The 21,616-nt window shown below is 65.6% G+C and overlaps 1 protein-coding gene across 4 annotated transcripts; it reads left to right on the top strand.

Moving 5' to 3' along the window:
* Positions 1-1,243: 1,243 nt before the first annotated feature.
* On the top strand, positions 1,244-18,054 carry DUSP8 (dual specificity phosphatase 8). Of its 4 annotated transcripts, XM_061161243.1 has the most exons (8): positions 3,530-6,266; positions 7,355-7,559; positions 7,898-8,235; positions 9,649-9,787; positions 13,268-13,434; positions 14,009-14,168; positions 14,301-14,424; positions 14,660-18,054. In XM_061161243.1, exons 2-8 carry the CDS (start codon positions 7,472-7,474, stop codon positions 15,711-15,713), a joined length of 2,070 nt encoding a protein of 689 aa, XP_061017226.1. In that variant the 5' UTR covers positions 3,530-6,266; positions 7,355-7,471; the 3' UTR covers positions 15,714-18,054. The 4 variants fall into 4 exon arrangements, with proteins under 4 accessions (XP_061017239.1, XP_061017247.1, XP_061017234.1 ...); XM_061161256.1 differs by lacking the exons at positions 3,530-6,266; positions 7,355-7,559 and adding an exon at positions 1,244-1,602 and having other exon boundaries at positions 14,660-18,053; XM_061161264.1 differs by lacking the exons at positions 3,530-6,266; positions 7,355-7,559 and adding an exon at positions 1,599-1,804 and having other exon boundaries at positions 14,660-18,053.
* Positions 18,055-21,616: the final 3,562 nt, after the last annotated feature.

The raw sequence follows: 21,616 nt of genomic DNA, 5'->3' as shown, positions 1-21,616 counted from the left end.
GGTCCCAGGCCCTTTGGGGTCTGTCCATGCTTCCCCAAGGACCTCAGATATGGACTCAGGCCACCCAGCCAGCTGGGGGGCTCAGCCTGAATCTTCCTACCCTCTCCCAGGAGCAAGCCTCCCCCACTTTTCAGACATGGAATGAGCCCAAATGCAACAATCTCCCCGCCACACCCTACACTCCATCTGGACCTGACCTGGCCACGCAGCTGGGCTGGGCATCTTGCTGAGTTCAGGGTCCACCTCCAGCCAGGACTTCTCTCCTCAGCAACACCGTCCTCCTTTGGGTCCACCTCGGCAGGGAAAGAGGAAGGACTTGAACCCAGCCCCAGTCCCAAATAGCCCTGGAGTTAGCCCTGCTTCCTTCCGGGACAGCCCCACCCCACCCCCACCACACGATGTTTGGTATCCTCAGTGCTGGCTTCGAGCCAAGAACACACTATCTCCCACACACACGCACACCCCCCCCCCCGCCCCCCACCTTGCTGGAGGGGCCCCAAGCACTTACTAAGCACCTACTGTGGACAAAGCTCTGAGGCCAGAGGTCAGGAGAATTGAGAGTAGGGAAGAGAGGGCCCAGCGGAGGCCTGGCCATCACGACCGTCCCCAGCTGCACTCACAGCTCTGGGATCCCGAGTGCCCACCTGTCCCAGGAGAGTATAGAAAGCAGTCTCCTGCAAGAATTTTTGTGACCCTTCATTCAAACAGCCGAGGCTGGGGGCGCCTCTCAGATCCCTCCCTCCAGGCGAAGGGGCTGCGCTCTCCGCTCTCCGGGGGGCTAAGCCTCTCAGAGGCCTGAGATGCCCCCGCGGGCTAGAGGAGGCCCCGCCCTCACTCTCCACTGGGCAGCCGTAGGGACGGGGGTTAAGGAATGTTTGGCTCGTCTGGTCACAAAGCCCCCCCACCTCAAAATTATCACCTTCAACAGCTCCCAGGGCTCCTTGGCCCCCTAGGCAGAAGTCTTCCTCTCCTTCCTCAGAGCGAGGCCCCCAGGGCCTGGTACAGGTACTCATTTCACACCTGGCGCAACACAGATGCCCGAAACATGCCCCCTCCCCCCCTTCACCAGCCGCCCCGGCTGCCCTGCGCCGGCGGAAGGACCCAGGTCTTCGCAGCCTGCGGGAGGTCTCTGCAGCGCCTCCGTGGCCTCCAGTCGCTGTCCATCCTGGGGTGGCCTCCCGGACGCTCCCCTCCCCGCTGCGGGGTGTTTCCGCCAGAGACCGGCCGAGGTGTAATTACCTATGTTTGCTCCCGCTCTGGACAACCAGCGTCCAAGCGGCCGAGGGCTTGTGTTCCAACAGCGGTCGGCTGGGGCGAACCCTCAACTGCCTTTACCGGGCTGGGGGCACCCTGCGAGGGCGGGTCCCGAGAGCGCCGCTTAGGGTGGATTTCTAACTGGAAGCGACAAAGGCTGGAGGTCATCGGTGGAGCAGAGGTTACAGAGCTGTCCAGGGGGCCGCCACCTCCCGCCAGAATTCAGATGCGTGACCAGAGGCACACCTTCTCGCCTCTGAGCTTCCCACTCTACCCCCCGCCCCGTAAAACGCAGACCCAGGCTCCCACCGCCAGGGCTCGTGGAGAGGGGACGCGTGGATGCCTACGGTAAAGCGCCGCCTGGGCCGGGCTCGCGGGGTGCGCTTGTGCCCGCCCCGGGCTAGAGAAGCCGCTGCCCGAGGCAAACCCCGCACGAACAAAGACTGCCAGGGGTGGGGTGGGGTGGGGTGGGGTTGGGGGTAGCTTCTGCCAGGCCGGCGGAGAGAGGACGCTTGCGCTCGGGACCCGGACGACTGGACCCTCCGCGGGTGTAAGATGAGACTGGGGGGTCTCCGGGTGGAGCGGACCGCTGGGGCCCGGAGGGCTTCCTGGAGGTGGGGTTCCAGGCGCGGGATCCGAGGCCGCGCGGCCCCTTTAAGAGCCGGGGCCGCGGCGAGAGGGGAGGGCAGAGGGCGCCCGGCGACGGCGCGGAGCCCGGCCCCCGCCCCCCACGGCCGCCGCCTCTAATCTGCACCCGGAGCCGGGGCGCTGGCTGACGTCACCTGCCCCCGAGCCGCGTGCGCTGATTGGCTGCAGGTGACGTCAGGGGCTTTTTTCGCTCGGCATGACCTCATCCCCGCCGGCGGCCCCGCCCTCCGCCCCGGGCCTGTCACTCGCGGCCGAGCGCGGCGGCCAAGCCGGCTCCGCGGCCCCCGCCCCCCGCCCCGCCGGACGCCGGACCCCGAGCCCGAGCCCGAGCCGGAGCAGCCCCGGCCGCGCCCGCCGAGCCGCGGGGTGGGATGCGCGCGTGCCCGCCCGCAGTGCGCGCGCTCGGGCCCGTGCGAGCGCTCCCCGCGGCGGCGGCGACGGCGGCGACCCGCGCGCTCCCCCGGCCCCGGCTGCGCGGGCCCCCGCCGGGCCCATGGGCTGCGCGGCGGAGCGGGCGCGCTGAGCGCAGCGCGGGTCCCGGGTGCCGCCCTGAGGCGAGCGAGAGCGAGGTGAGCGGGTCACCGGTGGGACTGGGGGACGCGCGGGGCGCCGGCGGGGCGGGCGGGGGGCGCGCGGGGGGCTGGGGGGGGACGCGCGAGGCGCCGGCGGGGCCGGGGGGGTGCGCGGGGTGCCGGGGGCCTGGGAGCGACGCGCGAGGCGCCGGGGGGCTGGGGGTACGCGCGGGGCGCCGGGGGGCTCGGTGCTCACCGGCGCGCGGCCCGAGCGCCCGGCTCGGCCGGGTGGGCGCTGCATCGAGAGCGCTCGAGGGGCTGCGCGGGGCGGGCACGGGGAAGAGGAGATGGCCTGGAGGTGAGCAGCCCCCACCGGCCCTCAGGAGCGCCTCGGACCCGACCAAGAAGTCCTTCCCCAGCTTCCCGCGGCGCCCCGCGGACCCCGGCCCGGCACACACCGGCTGCCGCTTCGCAACCTTTCTACGCGCAATTCTTTCTTATTTTGGCTGGGGGAGGGGCATGAATTAAGGACGAGGACGACCATTAAAATCGAGCGTGGATCTATCCGAGCTCCATGTGTCCCCCGAAAAGCCCCCCCCCCACAGGGACCAGGATTGGAGAGGTTCGTCCTTTCCAGCACCGGGCGCGGAGATGCGGCGCCCTGGGCCGTAGGAGCTGAGGGCGTTTGGCGGGTGGCAGCCTCAGGAGAGGCTCGCTCCGTGTCTGGCCTTCCCTGTCTTGCCAGGCTGCGATGGGCACCCCCACCTCGGGGAGCTCAGCTGGCCTCTGCGGAATAAAGGCCAGCCGCCAGCCTGCTGCAGACGCGGCGGGTGCTGGGGGAGGGGCTGGCACTGCCAGGCTGAGTGCAACCAGCCTCCTTCAGCCTGTGCGCCCACCTTGGGGTGAGGGGTATGTAATAGTCTGGCCTGGAGGAGAAGGGGCAGAAATGGGCCCAGCCCGCACGAGGTCATCCCTTCTGGGAGAATTTACCCTCTGATTTCTTGCTGCAAAAAATGTACTGACTTTACAAGGGGGAGTGTTGGGGCCTGGGCACCGCGGTGATGGGGTGGGGGGTGGGCGGCCTCCGTAGGATGGAGGAGAAAGGTGGCGGATGGAGTGTGCAGTCTGCAGTTTTCTTGTGCAGCTTGGTGTAGGGGAGGAAGGTTCTTCCTCTTTTGTGCCCTCTGCTCCTGGGGGTCTGTGGAGGTCTGAGAGACTGTCCGTTCCCAGCATCTCCGGAGTCCTCCTTGCTCCCACGGCAGCCCAGGGAATGCAGGTAGCATCCAGCACCCCTGTCCTGCCCCAGGAGGGCAGGTGTCCCTGGCATTTGCTCCTCAGATGGTTGATAAGCATCTGCCAAAGATAGCCAGGTCATGTGACCAGGGACAGGGAGTTCGTCCTGAAGTCTAACTGAAATACCTCCTGCTGTAGTCAGCCTAGAGCCCTGGGAGAGTTGCTAGGCAGGTTCTAGTCCCCTGCTGCCCTTGGGAAGCTTCCTGGGTCCCAGAGGTTGCCTCTGGAAAGGGCGGGTTCCAGGCACAGAGATGCAGAAAGATGTTTGAAGCCCCTGTCTGCACCAGGACCCTTCCCAGCATTACCTCTCCTCTAGGCTGAAGCTGACCTTGAGGCCCAGAACCTGCAACCAGACAGAGAGCTCGGGGGGTCGTGGGCCGGGGGTGGAAGAAGCGGAGGTTGTCTGCCTGTCTCCTAGATGTCCAGCTCCCATGGAGAGGAGAGGAAGGGGCGAGCCCACAGCAAGAGTGATAAGGCTCGGGCTCTGATTGTCGGAACACACAGGCAGAGGCCCCCTCTGCCTGAACCCTCAGACAGTGACCAGTAGGTGCTGGCCCAGGCAGGTAGCATGGTGGAGGGGTGCCTAGTGAAGTCCTGCAGATCAGCGGAGCTAAAACCAGCCAGGCAGGAGCAGAGGAAGCTGAGACTGGTGCATCCTGAGCCTGCCTCCCCGAGGACCCTTGTGCCAAGCCCTCCGTCCCAGTTCAGCCCCAACCCCTTGGCACTGAGGGTAGATCCCCACCCCACTGTCTCCCAAGTCCATACCCTCCCCAGGTCAGGCTGGCTCTGCCTGGCCTTGCCAAGAACAGCCAGGACAGGGTGGACGCAGCTTGGGTCCTATGCCAATCATCTCGGAGAGCTGGGGCGGGGGGGGGGGAGCGTGCAGAAAGCAAACCAGGTGAGCACGTGGGCCCCCTGCCTGTGAGAGGTCACCCCCTGCCAGCCTCTCTCCTGGCTTCCTGAGGGTAGCAGTTTCTGCCTCCAAGCCTGCCCCAGGGTCAGAGGGAGCCAGACACCCAGCACCCGGGGTCCATCTGCCGCCAGCTCTGCCTGAGGCCTGCCTTTGTGGCCGGGCTCTGCCAGGCTGGAGCCATGCTGAGTGGTGGCCACGGTCTCTGCCCGCCTGTCTCTGGGGGTCCCGCATTCCCCCGATGCTGAGCACAAAGTGCCCAGGTGAGGATGCCCCTAGTTTGGAGTTTTCTGGTCATACACGTGCTGAGGGACAAGGATGTCCCTCTTGGAGGCCATGGGAGCCGGTGAGAGGCTGTGGTTGCCTCTGGGGCTGGGGCGTGCTGGGATCTCAGGGCACTTGCATGCAGAAGGTGAGGACGCATGCGTGCAGCGACCACATGAACGCGCACACACATTGTCATGTGAATCATGGCACGCAGGGCTGGGATGAGTTGTGGGAACGGGGTATGTACCGAGCCCTGAGCATGGCCAGTATGCAAAGGGCTGTGTCCAGCCTGTATTTCACATGAGGGCCAGGCGGCGCTGTGTACCCAGCCTCCCCCAGGAAAGCGGGGAAGCGGTGCCGGTGGCCTACCAGGGGCAGGCGGGGAGGGTAGGGGCTCCTCCTGCTTCTGGCCTGGGACCCACTGTCTCCTCGGCTGCCGCCCTCTGGTGGGGCTGACTCAGGCTCCCAGCTGACCTAGGCTCTGGGTGCTCCCTCCCCAGGGGAGGGGTCTCAACTGAGCCTGCAGGGGGTCCTTAAAAGCGGGGAGGCCCAAGCCCCTCCCATGTCGGTTTCCTCTGCGCCCCCCAGCCTATTGCAGCATCTCCCCCCTCCCTGCTCTGCCCAGCTCTGTGCCCTGGTCTGACTGTCGCAGCTGGGGAGGTGAGGGGTCTGCCCAAGGAGGGCCTGGGGGCCAGGTGCCCGCCCGGGGGGCCGGCACGGTGCAGGGGGTCTTGCCCAGGAAGGGAGAGTGAGCCTGTGCCTGTGGGAGGTGACAGGAGGGCCAGGACCGGGTGGGGCGGGCGAGGGCGGGCTGGCCGGGCTGGGGTGGACACCTGAGGGTGGTTGCAGGGAGGGGGTGAGGAGAGGACCTGGCTCTGCAGCTCCGCCCGCTGCCGCAGGAGCAGCAGTTGCCTGGCACCCCTGCTGTTGCCATGGCAACAACGGAGGTGCCAACTTGCTAATGAGTCCCCCTCAGCTGCAAATAACAATACTACAGTGGTTAATAGGGCCAAGCCGGAGGCTCCTCAGGAGCCCGGGGTGGGGACCAGGTACCAGGTGGACCACGCGATCCAGCCCTCCACCCCTCCAGCCCGTCCCCCCCCCCACCATGGGTCTCGGGCCTCGCCTCCCGGCCCCTCCGCCAGGCTCCTTTCCCTTCTGTGCAGTGGGCACCCCTCCACACTTGTCCGGCCGTGTAAGGACCGGAGGGCAGGGGCCAGCATGCCGGACACAGAGCAGCAAAGGCCCCCTCCGCCGCCCAGCCTCCCCCCGTGGGAGGACACTCTGCCCATGGTGTCCCCAGCCCACGGCCTCCTGGTCGGGGTCCTGAGCCTCTGAACTGGACGCGGGTCCCACACCCCACAATGGGAGGCTCTGCCCAGGTAGATCGGGGAGGGGGGTGCCTGGAGGCGGGGCCTGTCCCATCCTTGATGGGAGTCAGGCGAGAACTCAGGAAAAGCCTCTCAAAACCACTCGCACAGGAGTCGAGTTGGGGACCCCTGGACATGCGGATAGAGGCCTCAGAGCAGGCAGGGCCCCTCAGCAGGCAGAACCACCGTCTTGGCATGGCCCTCAGTCTGCAGCCCAGGCCCTGCCCCCACCATCCAGGCGCCCAAGCGCTGGAGGAGCAGCGCCTGTGAGCAGGACCCCGAGGCCCCTGCGCTGTCCAGGGCCTCCCTTGGCACCAGCTCCAGTGGCCCAGCCCTGGGCTGCCCATGCCAGGCGGGCCGGTCCCCACCTGCCTTGCACCTACTCCTCTGTGACCTCTGCCACCCCCTCCCCAGCCTGGGAGCTCACCCCAAGGGCTGGCATAGAGACGGTGGCCACTGTGCCCAGGGCCGTCAGTGCTGCCTGAAAGGTGAGGCGCGTCCCCAAGTGCCCCACCCCAGCACCTTCTGTGGCTGCAGCCTGGGGGCTTACCGAGGGAGTTCACTCGCTGGGCCTGCGGCGGAGTCCGTCTCCCAGCCTCTCCGCCCCCAAGCTGGCAGAGGAAAGACCCCGGGTGAACAGGGCAGCTGTGGGCCTGGTTCTGTCCAGTGTCCTTGATGTGACCTTGGGTTGATCCCACCCCTCCCCCAAGCCTCAGTTTCCCCAGCTTTTGAGCAACATCCTGAAGATGCATGCCTCCCTGGGCGCTGTGAGGCCTGGGAGGTGGGGGGCGCTGAGAAAGGCCAGTCCTGGCAGATGGGCCAGTCGTGGCAGAGGTTTGGCACCAAATCAGAGGGGTTTCCGCCCAGACTCTGGCGCCTCACATCCCACCCACCTCCCACTCCCTCCAGGCACCCCTGAGCCCAAGGGTCCTACACACAGTCACCCACACTCACCGCTGACCCCTCCCTGGGTGCCCCCCACCGCATCGCAATCCTTGGACCCACCAGGCCCCCAAAGGGGCCTCCTCGACCCCAGGGCACTGCTGTGTCTGGGGTGCCCCACTGTGCGGTCTCCCCCGTTCCATAAGTTTTTGACCCAGCCCTGCAGGAGAAGGAGGCTGGCCCCCTGTGCGCCTGAACCCTGACCTGCGGAACTGGGACACCGAGCTCCCAGCCAGTCAGCACCCCGCCCTCTACCCCGTCCGGATGATCGGCTTATGGAGCCAGTGGGCAGGAGGGGGCGGGCGGCGGGGAGAGACCTGCGTCCCCAAGACGGGACAAGCAGAAGGGTGTGCTCTGGGAGGGGTGAGTGTCCGGGGGTCCTGGGCCCGGGGGAGGGACCCTTGGGCCTCGTCCTGCCTGAGTCCCATGGCCCTGCCTTCTGTGGTCCCCACTCACCTTGCCACGTCCTGCTAAGAGGCTGGTGCTGTGACCTGGGGGGCGCAGGACTGGAGAGGCCACTCCCGAGCACCCTTCCCGGGGTCACAGACTCCACGGGAGAGCAGCGGGGTTAGGGAGCTCCTCCACGAAGGAGCCCCAGGGGCGAGAGCCCTCCCTGTGGGCACGTGTCAGCCCCAGATGCGCCAGCCCCTCTGAGGCCCTGGGAGCCCACGGCACCTCTGACCGTCCGCCTCTCCCTGCAGGTCTGGCGCCATGTCTGGGCACTCCAAACCCTAGGCCAGACTCAGGCCATTGGAGCTGCCCCTGCCCATTCCCGGGGTTGCCCCTCCCCACTGCCCACTGCCACGCCATGGCCGGGGACCGGCTCCCACGGAAGGTGATGGACGCCAAGAGGCTGGCCAGCCTGCTGCGGGGCGGGCCCGGGGGCCCGCTGGTCATCGACAGCCGCTCCTTCGTGGAGTACAATAGCTGGCACGTGCTCAGCTCCGTCAACATCTGCTGCTCCAAGCTGGTGAAGCGGCGGCTGCAGCAGGACAAGGTGACCATCGCTGAGCTGATCCAGCCTGCCGCCCGCAGCCAGGTACTCGGCCTGCCCGCCGCTCCGGGCCCTCCGGGAGCCAGGGCTGGGCAGCCTTCCCTTTTTCTGCCCTTGAAGCTGCCCTGTGCTCCTCGAGGTCAGATTCCGAGCCATTGGCGGGCAGCGCCCCTCTCCACCTGAGGACTACAAGAGCGCTCCTCCCCAGGGCGACCCTCTGCTGACAGACTCAACACCCTCCTACCGGCTTCCCGCCCTCCCCGCAGAGCCACTGACCCTGCCCGGGTCCCCACTCAGCCCCACACGGAGGCCTCCATGCAGGGCCCAGCCGTGTGATGTGGCCGCGCACAGGACGCGGATGGGGGTGAGGGACATGGGAGACGGACAGGCAGCGAGGGGCAGGCGGCCAGGCCCACTCTGACCACCCTGAGGACTCGGGAGGACTGGACGGGCGGCTGGGGGGCTCACACAGACACAGGGGCATCCAGCCCCCAGTCTCTCCCCCCTGGAGTCTTGAGGACCAGGAATCCTCTCTGAGGCCCGCAAGACTGTCTCTGGTCACCTGCAGTCAACAGTTGTCTCTGTTCCCCAGGGGCATCGAGCCCACGTTGGACTGTGACCCCGGAAGGCCGTGTGGGGGAGGTGTGGCTCGCCAGGCGGCCCAGAGACTCAAGGAGGGGTCTTGGTCACCAGCCCTGCCCTGAGCAGGAGCCAGACAGGAGTCCCCTGTGGCCTCCAGGGAGGGGAATCCAGTGATGAATAACCCCCAGCAAGCGTTCGGCCAGAATGCTCTCCCATTGGCTGTCGGTGACATCATCGGCCTAGGGCCGGCAGCTCAGCAGGCTTAAGGGCTGAGTGTGCTGCGGGCGGGCCACCAGCTGCCCCGAGCCCAGCGGCTGCACATCTGGGCCCCCCCCCCCCCCCCCGCCCCGGCCGGCAGCGGAGAGGGGAGGGCCGGTGGGCTTCAGCTTTCCACTGCTGCTGCCTGGATGGCTGGAGGTGAGGAGGGCCTGCTGCAGCCCCCGGTAGCCCCATCACTGGCTAGGGACAGTGGGAGAGCCAGACCCAGAGGTCCCTCCACCCAGCCTTCGGAATCCCCTAAGTGAGCCTCCTGGGGCCCTCGGCCTCCCCGGGAGCCAGCCTGGCCTCCCTGTGCCCTGGAGGTCAGGGCGCCCGTGTGCGCCTTCCAGGAACTCATGCCTGTCCCGAGTCTCCTCCACAGGGGCCAAGCCCTCGGGGGGTGTGTCCCCCGCCCCTCCCTGCTCCGGGGGGGCTGCCCTGTGGCTGCAGGTTCACAGCTGTCCAGGTGTACACGCGGCTGGGCGCCCGCCCTCCCTGCCCTCAAGGCACCGCAGGGACAGGGCACCCCTCTCCACCGCCTGACCAGCAGCAGTGGAGGCAGCAGGGGATACGGTGACTGGCGGGTGCCTGGCCCCCTGACCTCTGCCCTCTGCGCAGGTGGAGGCCGCGGAGCCCCAGGACGTGGTGGTCTACGACCAGAGCACCCGGGACGCCAGCGTGCTGGCCGCAGACAGCTTCCTGTCCCTCCTGCTCAGCAAGCTTGACGGCTGCTTCGACAGCGTGGCCATCCTCACAGGTGCCCTCCTGAGAGCCTCTCTCCCCGGCTGGCAGTAGGGCGTGGGGCGGGGGGTGCCACTGTCCAAAGGGTCACGTCCCGGATTGGCCTCTGCTCTCCTAAGCCCAGAGCCCAGAGTCTGCAGGGGCAGTAGGGGCGAAGCTCTGGAGCTCTGAGTTCTCAGGGACTCTGCCGACCCCCTCCCCCGGGCCCCCACACTTCAGATCCCCCCTCCAGTGTGGGCCCAGGCCCACCACTAGCAGGTGAGACATGGACAGTGGGAAACCCTGACATAGGCCTGAGGCAGGGGAGGTGGGGAGGGATCTAGGCAAAGACCTGGTGTGCCTTGGAAGCTGCCCCCCTTGCACACACATGTGCGCACATACACACATACACACACACACACTGTCTGAGGGAGGAGGCATAGGCCCCACCCTGGGGAAACCCCAGTCTGAGCTGGAATTGGTCCCCCACTGAGAGGGGTCCTCTGAATGCTCCAGCTGTCACAGGGAGCCTAGCCATCCCCTACTTGATCACCACCGCTATCTGCCCAGCCGGTGGAGGTCCCCGCCGGGCTTCCATTCCCCCAGATCAGGCTGGCCAGCCCCCTCCCCAGGTGGCCCAGGGCCTGTCCTCCCGGATGTATGACCTCCCTGCCTGGGTGCCCTGGGCTACAGCAGAAGGGGGTGGGGGGAGGGCCCACACCAGCATCACCCCCACTATCACACGGCTGCTAGGGTGCCTCTCTTCATTCTGACACCCGCCGGGAGCACCTGCTGAGCACGACGGGCATGGGGGGCACCAGGCCGGCCATCCTGTGAGGAGAGGGCCTGCAGCTGCGGGAGCCGGGGCTCCAGGCAGACCCCTCAGAGGAGGGGTCCTGTGAGCATGTGCTGTGCCCTCCATGTGTGGATGGGGTGTGTGTGTGTGTGTGTGCGCACTCTGGGAACCAGAAGGCGCAGAGCTGCAGAGCTGACACCGCTGATGTGCCCTGGGGCTGTGTGGGCCGAGCGGTGGGGGCGGCCACAGGTGTCACGGTCTGCCCGCAGCCCCCCCAGGGAGCCCCGTGTGTGTGCATGCACACGCGTGTGTGCCCTTGCTACAAGTGACATCAGAGGCCCTCCGGGACGTTTGAGAAGAGGGTCCCAGAGCGGCGCCCCCCCCTTACTCCTGGGCTGGGCAGAGCCCCTACTGGTCTGTCCCCGGTGGGGGAGGGGAAGTCCCCAGGGGGGAGTCCCCTGCGACCTGGCGGTGCCCCGCCCCAGGGTTAGAGGGTTTCCCCCGTTTCTCTGAGGACCAAGCCAGGGAGCAGCCATGACCCTGTGAGGAGGACCCAGGCTTGGGGCAGGGCCCGGGGGTCAGAGGCAGGCCGTCGGCCCAGTGAGCTAGGCACACGGCGCGGGCTGAGCAGACGCCCGCGGGAAAGACAGACCCCCTCCGTGGGTGGGCAGAGGGGCGCCAGGGAGAAGGGAACTCCAGGGCGGGGCGCTTTGCGGTAGCGGGCGGTGGACGCGGGCCGGGATCCGGAGCCGATGCCCAGACCACGCCGCGCCCCTCCCGCTCGGCTGCTGGCCGTGACGCCTGGCGCTTTAAGCGCGTGGCCCTGCGGAATGCGGGCCGCCCAGCCCCTGCGCGCCGCCCTCGGACCCGCCGGCCTGAGACTGCGGGCCCGCGGAGGGCAGGTGCAGCCCCGACCCGGGACTGCGGCGGGCAGCGGGGGCTCCCGGGCGCGCCCCCCTCAACCGGGGCCGAGCCCCATCCGCACCAGAGTGCACAGTGAGAGAGGGGGCCGGGAGTCCCTCCTGGGACACGCGTTTTCCCCTGACCTGCAAGGCATGGTGGTGAGGGCGGGGGGCCGGGGCGGGGGCACCCTACGGAAGAAGGCTTCCCTGGAGAACCTTGGGAGATCTGGGCGCCTCCCCAGGTCCTGAGAGGGCTGCACCCGGGGGGAGTGGCGGACAGAGGGTCCAGGGCTGCTGGCACGGATGCTGCCCCTCCCGTATCACCCATTCCCAGGACCTGGGGTGTCCTGAAATCATGGGAGGACTGGAGTCTATCGGGAGCACTCCAAGCTGCCTGACTCTGCCTGGAGGGAGTTCTTGGGGGTTCCAGAAATTGCAGCAAAGGCTGGCAGATCTCTGCCCCTCCTTAGGAAGAGGAGGTTCCTGGTGGAATTCTCCACCCCACACATTTGCCTGTCTTTGCTGCTGAGAGAGCAGAGGAAAGGAACTGGCAGAGAAGGGTCTTCAGAGAGATGGTGCAGCCCCCCCCCCGCCCCTCCCCCAAGGGCACTGTCCCCCAGTCCCAGCAGCCAGGGATCCCTGGCTCTGGACAGTGAGCTGGGGCCGGGCCCAGTCTCTCCTGGGGGGACCTGAGCGGCAGTGCTGGTGCCATTGCCACCTGCTTCTCCCTGTCCAGCCAGCAGGCTCCCCTCCAAGGCTGATACCTCCATGCCCCTAGCCTGGAGGTCGTGGTCCCCCAAAGTCCAGCCTTTGTTAGGGGCACCGGGAGTGCACGAGACAGGCACTCTGGTTTCACTGAGCTGGGTCGGGGTGAAGAGCAAGGTCACCAGTCATCTCTGGCCTCAGGAATCAGCCAGGTCTGGCCCCAGCTGCGTCTGCCGGCCCCCGCCTCGCCCCTCTACCTCCTGCGGACATGGTCGGCCATGGCCTGGTTGTTTGCTTATCCATTCCATGGCCCTCAGCACAGTGTCTGGGGCAGGCAGGACCAGGACACCCGAGCCCAAGGTCGCTCGCTGAGTCAGACGTGTGCCCGTGGGTCCCCCTCAGCCCCTTCCTGACCAGCGGAGGGGCTCCTTCTGCCCATGTGTGGTCCAGCACACACGCGCGGGCAAGGAGGCAGGACACACAGTGGCCACATGTAGAGCGTGTGGCCCGCGTGCTCCGGTCCCCAGCGCTCCCCTCTCAGCCCAGCCTCTGCTCCTCTGTCGTCCCCTGCTGGGTGGAATGGAGGCGTAACCCAAGCGCACATGCCCCTGTGGGCTATGCCAGCTCCAGAGAGTGATGTCATGCCCGGGGCAGCGGGGCGGGGGAGGGGCCCTCAGAAGCCCTTGCCTCTCTGTCCTGGCATCCGAGCCTGGCCCGGGGCTCCCGGCCAACTGGAGGGATTGCATCAGCCCTGGGGGAGAGGCGGGCAGGCCCAGCCTGGCCCCACGTCACGGTGTGAAGACCCCTGTGGCCTCTGAACCTGCCCGTGCCTGGTCCCCGCGCGTGCTGCCTGGTCATTTTTTGCGGCCTCCACTTTTATGGGCATCACAGCGGCGTCCTGAGGGAGGCCAGCCCCTGATTGGCATGAGGAGGAATGTGGACCCAGGGGCAGGTCACGGGAGCGTGCCAGCCTGGCGCCCTCCAGGACCAGCACCGAGATCAGGTGCTCCAGCCGGGGGCTTGCTGGGGGTCTGGGCAGGGGGAGGCAGGGCAGGCCGCTCTCCTTCCCCAGCCAGCCCAGCCCCTGACACGAGTCTCATCCGTCTGCCCACAGGGGGCTTTGCCACCTTCTCCTCCTGCTTCCCCGGCCTCTGCGAGGGCAAGCCTGCTACCCTGCTTCCCATGAGCCTCTCCCAGCCCTGCCTCCCTGTCCCCAGCGTGGGCCTGACCCGCATCCTGCCTCACCTCTACCTGGGCTCCCAGAAGGATGTCCTGAACAAGGTGCGTGTGCAGCCAGAGCCCAGAGCCGCTCCTGGGCTGGGCTGGCGGAGGTGGGTTGGGAGCTGACCGTTGATGTGGGGGTAGATATGCCTGGGTGTGAACCTGCCTATGGCTTCACAGGCTGGGGGCGCAGGAGGACCCCAGAGGTCCTGGCAGGACCAGGGCGTCAGGGGGGAGGCAGGGCCTGGCAGGGCTGGACAGAGAGGCGGCTCCCTGCCCCTTTGGCTCTGCAGCCTACATGCCAGACTGCTGATGTCACTGGGCCCCTGGCCAGCCCTGAAAGAACCCCGTGTTTTAAAAATGGTGACGCGGAAAGAGGGTAAAGCCACCGCCCAGGCAGCACAGCCTTAAAATTCCTGGGAGCTAGCTGGACACAGGCTGTGGGCGGCCCTCACAGGGGCGGGCCCCCCACCCCTCTCCACCTAGCGGGGGGCTTGCAAGCTCTGCAGTGGGGGGTGGGGGGGCTCCAGGAACCAGATTCCAAGGCCCCAGGAGCCGGCCCCGCCTCCAGGGCATACGTTTTCAGCCCCCTGCCCAGCTGCACCAGCTTCCACCCTGTTCCCTACCCTCCCAGGATCTGATGACCCAAAATGGAATAAGCTACGTCCTCAACGCCAGCAACTCCTGCCCCAAGCCCGACTTCATCTGCGAGAGCCGTTTCCTGCGCATTCCCATCAATGACAACTACTGTGAAAAGCTGCTGCCCTGGCTGGACAAGTCCATCGAGTTCATCGGTGAGGTGGCCGGCACCCTCCTGCCCAGGCCTGGGGAGGGCTGGAAGGCCGGAGGCGGGGGAGGGCGGGAGAAACCTGGGGGAAGGGAAGGGCTGTGCGAGCCCCAGCCCTCACGTGGACCCCTGCCCCCAGACAAAGCCAAGTTGTCCAGCTGCCAAGTCATCGTCCACTGTCTGGCCGGCATCTCCCGCTCTGCCACCATCGCCATCGCCTACATCATGAAGACCATGGGGATGTCCTCGGACGACGCCTACAGGTAGCCCCGCCCCTCCGCCCTCGCCCCGCCCCTCCGCCCTCGCCCCGCCCCCTCCACCTGGTCTGCTGCGGAGCCACGGTTCTCGGCCGGGGAGCGGGCCTGAGCCCAGCCCGGGCCCACCGGGGTCTGCCCAGCGGCTAGGTGCCCCCGAGTGGGCACTGCGGGCGGGGGCGAGCCTGGGGAGCTGCGCCTGGCCCAGCCGGAGCCCTGCCCGCATCCCGCGGCTCTCCCCCAGGTTCGTGAAGGACCGGCGCCCGTCCATCTCGCCCAACTTCAATTTTCTGGGCCAGCTGCTGGAGTATGAGCGCAGCCTGAAGCTGTTGGCCGCCCTGCAAGGTGACGGGACGTCCCACCCCGGGACCCCGGAGCCCCTGCCGGGCCCTGCCGCCCCACTGCCGCCGCCGCCGCCACCACCTACCTCAGAGAGTGCCGCCACCGGGAGCGCCGCGGCCGCCGCCTCCAGGGAGGCTGCACAGACGGGGGGTGCGGAGACCCCCGGCCCCGCCCCGGCCACCAGCGCGCTGCAGCAGGGCCTGCGCGGCCTGCACCTCTCCTCCGACCGCCTCCAGGACACCAACCGCCTCAAGCGCTCCTTCTCGCTGGACATCAAGTCGGCCTACACCCCGATCCGGCGGCCCGATGACCCCGGGCCCTTGGACCCAGGAGAGGCCCCCAAGCTCTGCAAACTGGACAGCCCGTCCGGGGGCACGTTGGGCCTTCCCTCCCCCAGCCCCGACAGCCCGGACGCGGCGCCCGAGCCGCGCCCCCGTCCCCGCCGGCGGCCCCGGCCCCCAGCCGGCTCCCCGGCGCGCTCCCCGGCTCACGGCCTCGGCCTGAACTTCGGCGACGCCACCCGGCAGACTCCGCGGCACGGCCTCTCGGCCCTGTCGGCGCCCGGGCTGCCCGGCCCTAGCCAGCCGGCCGGCCCTGGGGGCTGGGCGCCGCCGCTCGACTCCCCGGGCACGCCCTCCCCCGACGGGCCTTGGTGCTGCAGCCCCGAGGGCGCGCAGGGCGCGGGCGGCGCGCGGTTCGCACCCTTCGGCCGGGCCGGGGGGCCAGGCGCGGGCAGCGGCGACCTGCGGCGGCGGGAGGCGGCGAGGCCCGAGGCCCGGGACTCGAGGACCGGCTGGCCCGACGAGCCGGCCCCCGAGACGCAGTTTAAGCGCCGGAGCTGCCAAATGGAGTTTGAGGAGGGCATGGTGGAGGGGCGCGCGCGCGGCGAGGAGCTGGCCGCGCTGGGCAAGCAGGCCAGCTTCTCGGGCAGCGTGGAGGTCATCGAGGTATCCTGACCGCGGCCGGAGCGGCCTCTCCGCGGGGACGCGGCACCCCGAGCCCTCGGCTGCCCTCGGCTGGGCCCGCTATAAATATATATTATATATAATGCAAAGAAAGGTAAATGGTTTTACTGCGATTTTTATCGAGAAGTAAATATTTCAATTTTTTATTTATTTAAGCTGTTCATTCTGGCAATGATTTGGCAACAGTTCGGGCGGTCCTCGGAGCTCTATTTTTACTGTCTGGTATTTAAACTGAAACCCACGGTTCTAAGCAATATGAGGCCACCTTCAGTTGCAAGCTGGGGTGCCAGGTCTGGGGTTTCCCCGCCCCCTCCCCCAGGAAACACTGCTGACCATTGCAAAGAGGCTGCTGAGCTTTCGTGCACTTTTTACATAAGAAAAGGGGAAAAAAGGATAAAAAACCTTTGCCGCAGACTGAGCCGCAGAGCCTCCCTGCCCTCCTGCTGCGTCCTCTCCTGCCCCTCCCTTCTCTGCTCCTCTCCTGGCTCCTCACCAAAGCCATAGGTGGGAGGGGGTGTCCTGGGAGCCGGGGGGCCCCCCGAGGAGGCGCTCACTGCCCCCTGCCCCCTCCAGGCACCAAGCTTCAGTGCCACCGAGGGCGCCTCTGCCACCCACCCCCCCAGTCTGTTGCCTGCCAGGTGCTGGGGGGTCAGGGTGGGGTCCGGAAGAGGGTGGCAGTGCAGAGAAGGGGGCTCTGAGTGTGAGGGGACATGGGACCCCAGGGCAGGGGTGGAGGTGGAACACCTCCACTCCCGTCTGAGCCTGGGTCCAGCTTCACGTGTTCCGAGGAGGCTGCTACCCTCTCCTCCACTTTGTGGCCCCCCCCCCCCCCCAGCGCCAGCTGCCAGGTGGGGAGCCGACAAAGGGGGAGCTTGGCCCCTGGGGGGCAGTGGGAATAGCTGGGCCAGCCAGTACTGGCTCCACTGGTCAGAGGGCTGATAGATTCAGGGTCTTGTTCTGCGGGTCGAGGGGCCTCTCAAAGGAGGCACCTCATGCCTCTGGTGGGGGGGTTGGTGTGGGTGTGGACGCCTCCCTTTGCTTGGGAGAGCCCCCTCCAGCTAAAGACCCCTCATGTGAGCAGATGCTGGAGGTGTCCCCCAAGTCTGCCAGCCCCCATAGGGCTGCCGGAGGAGAAAAACCCCGTACACCCCACTCCCCTCCCAAGTCTCCCTGGTATGTTCGAGGTTGCCAGTCCCCAACCCCCATTAGCTTTTTGGCCCAGGTGGGCCAGCCTGGGGGTGAGGGCAGGATAAAAGCCCCAGCTATCCTCACCTCCCACCATCTGGGGTAAAGGGGACCCAAGGCTTTTGGCGACAGGAGTGGGTGTCCCCCGACCTTCAGATGTCCTGCAGCATCCAGGAGTGGATGCTGGTCACCTTGGGAAGAGGCCAAGGCTTGGCCGGAGGGGTGGCCTGGGCAGGACTGAGTCCTTGGGCAGGTGGGCGGAGGCTGCCTGCCCCCAGCTGCCCTCCAGCTGTTTATTCTGTTTGTTCTTTTGACCCCAGCTCCTGTCCCGTCAAACCTCCTTTGAGCAGAAGTCCTGTTCCTGTTCCTCTGTCCCCACCCCGTTCCCCCAAGAAAATAAGCTATCATTGTTGTATTTGCAATCTATGGATTAGAGGTTTAAGTATTTATTATTATTGGTTAATTATTATTATTATTATTGATTATGTAAATCTGCCTCCTGTCTGTCTATCGCGTTGGGTTTCTGAGGTGACCCTGGGTGTGGAGGATGCACTGGTTCCCCCTCCGCGCCCCACGCCTGTGCTGTCCAGGAGACAGTGGTGGGGGCCACTGGTTGAGCCCCACAACCCTGGGGGCAGGTCCCACGGCCCGTTCCCCTCTCTCCGTCCTTCTCCAGGCTGCTGGTGCCCTGTGGCTTCTGGCCTGGGGCACATGGGTGGGGGCTTTTGCTCTTGAGACACTGGCTGAAGTGAGTCGTTATGAAGGGAGAAGTCCCTGTCTCAGCCCCCCAGCCCAGCCTCTCTCCGTGTGGGGGGGGGGCACCAGGCACCGGTCAAGAGCCCCTCCCTGGTCAGTCCCACCCACTCCCTGGGGGGGGGCGCGGTGGAGTGGGGCCCCAGGTCCCTCCCCCCTCCTGCTGGCCCAGTGCCCTGGCACGGGGTCCCCAGAATGGACCTGGCCCCCTCCTATTATTTGCTGGAAAGTCCAGCGGAGGAGAGGTGGCAGGTCCCCCCGCACGGCTCCCAGTCCCTCTGGACTGGGCTGCCCACCCACCTGCCCGCCCCTCCTCGCTGCCCCCTCCCCCAGCGCGGCCGCTCTCTGCTCCCTGTCCTGTCCCCTTCTTTTGTATTTGGAAACAACGTGTTGTAATAAATCCTGAGATGGGTGTTTTCTCCATGCGTCTGGCTGCCTCTTTCTTCAGGCTGGTGGGAAGTGGTGTGGAGGGGCTTCCTGGGGCCAGGAGGTGGGGGTATGGGGCTTGGAAAGCCAGACTGCCTCCGACTCATGGTTCTGAACTCAGAACCCTAAACCCAGGGGGCAGGGACGGAGCGGGGAGGGGCAGATGTAGGATGTAGAACAGCCCTTTTTTTGCTGTTTCAAGCTACTGAGAATTTAATTAACGTAGAACTATAAAAAAGGGAATCTCAGTTTTCGGCCTTCAGCTCCCCCCACCCCCCTCTCCAGAAAACTGCTGGGAGCAGTTCCACGTCTCCCTGCAGACCTCCATGTGAGTGCACGCATGTACCTACCACACAACAGCTCTTCCTTTTCAACAGAAATGGGGGTCCAGCTCTACAGAGCGTCTGCATCTAGCTTTTAGGGCGTTGTTTAAATTCCTTACTGAACGCGCAAGGCCCAGAGGATACTTGGTGGGAAGCACCCTGTGCGTCACCAGCCCCGGGGCTCCTCTCCCTGGAGCCAGCGCCCCCTGCAGGCCTCTTTCCCTCCCTGCCGGGGAAGCCGGGCTGCAGTGTCAGTGTCCCCCCAGCCGCGGAGCGTCCTCCGCCCACGCTGCAGCGCTGAGCATCCCCGCGGTGTCTCCTGGGACACATTCTGGACCTGACTCCCCTGGCTCCCTCCAAAGTTTGCCCAGCCGTTACTATAACAACGGCTTGTGATGTGCCAGGCACCACTCCCTGAATTTCCTGGGAACCTCATCTCGGGAGTCTCCGGGCAGTGTCCCCGGCAGATCTGTGCCCTCTGCCCCGCCGTCCTCTGGCTAATGTGGCGTAAGGTCTCCACTGGGGGGTCTGACGCTTCCTGGGGGTTTGACCTGCCTATCCTGGGGACCCTCCTCCGCTTTCTGAGCAGGCAGGTAGCCTAACCAGTGACACCAGCCAGACCTGTGTCTGTGCAAGTGTGGGTGACCACACATACGTGTACACATGAGCACACGTGCATGCGTGTGAGCACACACACTTGTGTGGTGTATGTGTGTTTCAGGAAGCAGGAGAAAGCTAGGCCGGCCCCTCATCCAGGTCTTCGGGAGGAGGTAGGGTCCTTGAATCCTGCATCCTTAAGAGTCCTCAAAGAGGCCAAAAGCTAGAAGCATTGCTGTTCTCTGGCAAGGCTATTTTTAGCTCAAGAACATCTATTTATAGCTCTGGCAGCCCCTTGGAGTCAATAAAGAGGAGGACTGGAAAAAGCTGATGGTTGTTTGCAGCAGTGCAGTGGCGCTTCCCCACCCCAACTCTGTAGAAGGACGGGAGACCAGCAGGGGCCCTGGGGCCAGGGCAAGACTCCAAACCCCCCAGCTCCCAGGGGTCAGCCGGCCCCAGCACTGAACCAGGCAGGCAGGGTGATCGGATCTGGACCTTGGGGGCTGGCCTCTGTCTGCTCTCGACCACAGTCTGGTCCCGGCCACACCGGGTCACCTAGGTTCTGGGCCCTCTGCTTATGTTTCCACATCTGCCCCCGCCACCCCTCACCCCCAGACCAGGGGCTCTAGGCCCTTGACAGGTTTGGGATGGGGGACAGATGGTGCATTGGGGTTGTTTGCGGCTGGCCTCAGACTGCTGACCACAATGCTGCGGGCCGGGATGCCCATGGCCCTCACCTGGGCCAGTGCTACTTGCAGGCACCCCCGCAAACATTTGCCCACCGCACATCTCAGCAACCACCATCAGGAAACTTTGAAAAAACAAGGTTTATTACAGGCCCTGAAGTTCACAGTAAGCCTGTGTTAGTCGCTCAGTCGTGTCCGACTTTTTGCGACCCTGTGGACTGTAGCCTGCCAGTCTCCTCTGTCCATGGGGCTCCGTAGGCAAGAATACTGGAGTGGGTAGCCATCTCCGCCTGGGGTCATACAAAGAGGTCACAAGGAGAGAGGAAGAGTGCAGGCCTGGGGTTCTGCTCTTTTCGGAGTCAAGTGTGGGGTGCCTAGGGTTTTGCAGTTTCCCTCTTTATTGGTGAATTAAGATATGAGTGGGAATTAAGGGAAGGGGACAGTTGTCTAGGTCACCCAGGGCTTTCCACATGGGGCTCTTCATGGGTAGGACGGCCTGACCCTTCAGCGGTGCAGCTGGCGTGCATGCCTGCTCAGTCACTTCATTCATGTCCGACTCTGCAACCCCATGGACTGTAGCCCACCAGGCTCCTCCTCCATGGCTTTCTCCAGGCAAGAATACTGGAGTGAGTTGCCATGCCCTTCTGCAGAGGATCTTCCTGACCCAGGGATCAAAGCTGTGATGTATTTATTCCAGATGGATATCTTTGAAATGGACGCCTCAACAATCAAAAGCTTAGTGTCTGGCACTACCTTTACAATCAGAAAAGCTAACGATCAGGCACAGGGGTGGATGGACAGTTGGATGGGTAGCTACATGAGTGGGTAGGTGAGTGGATGGGAGGGAGACATGGATGGACAGGTGGGGGATTAAGGTGAGGATGGGTGAATAGGGGTACATGGATGGATGGTGGGTGGGTAAATGGGAGGAAGGCAGGGAGGGAGGGAGAGAAGGAAGGTGGGTGTGTAGGAACTATCTGTCACACACTTGTGTGCGTGCTAAGTCACTTCAAATGTGTCTGACTCTGTTCGACCCTGAGGACTGCGGCCTGCCAGGCTCCTCTGTCTGTGGGGATTCTCTGGGCAAGAACACTGGAGTGGGCTGCCGTGCCCTCCTCCACGGTATGTTCCTGACCCAGGGGTCGAACCCGCGTCTCTCAAGTCTGTCTGCATTGGCAGGTGGGTTCTTTCCCACTGGCGCCACCTGTATGTTCCCATCCATCCTCCTGCTGGACAATAGGCATCCTGTCCTTGGTTAAGGAAGGTGCTCAGTGACGGTTCAATGACAACCACAAACCACCCGCCTTGGAGCTGGACACCACTGCAGAGACCCAGTCATCCCTCTCCAAGATCCCAGGAGGGGACCCAGCTTCTCCAGCAGCACAGAGGGTCAGGGTCAACCTCAGTGGCCCCTCAGGACCCTTGCAGCTGAGACCCTGCCTCTGTGAGTCGGTCGGTCCAGGTGTTTCTGAGGCTCAGAGCGTGGCAAGAGCCAAGAGGGCCGGTTCTCAGGAAGGCTGTAGGTGGTGGTTCGGTCTCTGAAGGCCAGGCTGCATGTGGAGAGGCTGGGACACGCTCAGGCAGAGGGCAGAGGTGGGGCTGTGTCCACGAGGGCCAGGCAGGAGCCGAGTGCCTCTGGTCAGGGAGCGGGAGGGAGACACGGCCCTCTGTGGCTCTGGAAGACAGCTTGGGGCTTCATCTCTTCTGCAGAAAAGTGGTCCGTCCTGAGAAGGGGAGAAGCCACAGAACCTCCGAGGGCCTGAAGAATGGACAAGGGGAGTTGGTGTGCCACTGTTCCAGAAAGAGGGGCCTGGGCGCTGGGCACACAAGTTGGGGGGGGCGGAGCTGATACCAGTAGGACTTCTCATGGGTGCCAGGCAGTGGGGGCTCATCAGGCCAAGACCCCAGAGAGACCCCGGTCTTT

This window comes from Dama dama, chromosome 2 (assembly GCF_033118175.1).
Source record: "Dama dama isolate Ldn47 chromosome 2, ASM3311817v1, whole genome shotgun sequence".
In the NCBI taxonomy this organism is placed as follows: Eukaryota; Metazoa; Chordata; class Mammalia; order Artiodactyla; family Cervidae; genus Dama; species Dama dama.
This window is presented reverse-complemented; position numbering and strand designations above follow the sequence as displayed.

Excerpts from the sequence above, each read along its gene's own strand:
- DUSP8 (XM_061161243.1), top strand. The coding sequence starts at position 7,472 with ATGGAGCCAGTGGGCAGGAGGGGGCGGGCGGCGGGGAGAGACCTGCGT. Across the intron at positions 8,236-9,648 it reads AGCCTGCCGCCCGCAGCCAG|GTGGAGGCCGCGGAGCCCCA; the intron begins GTACTCGGCCTG and ends CCCTCTGCGCAG. Across the intron at positions 14,169-14,300 it reads CAAGTCCATCGAGTTCATCG|ACAAAGCCAAGTTGTCCAGC; the intron begins GTGAGGTGGCCG and ends CCCTGCCCCCAG.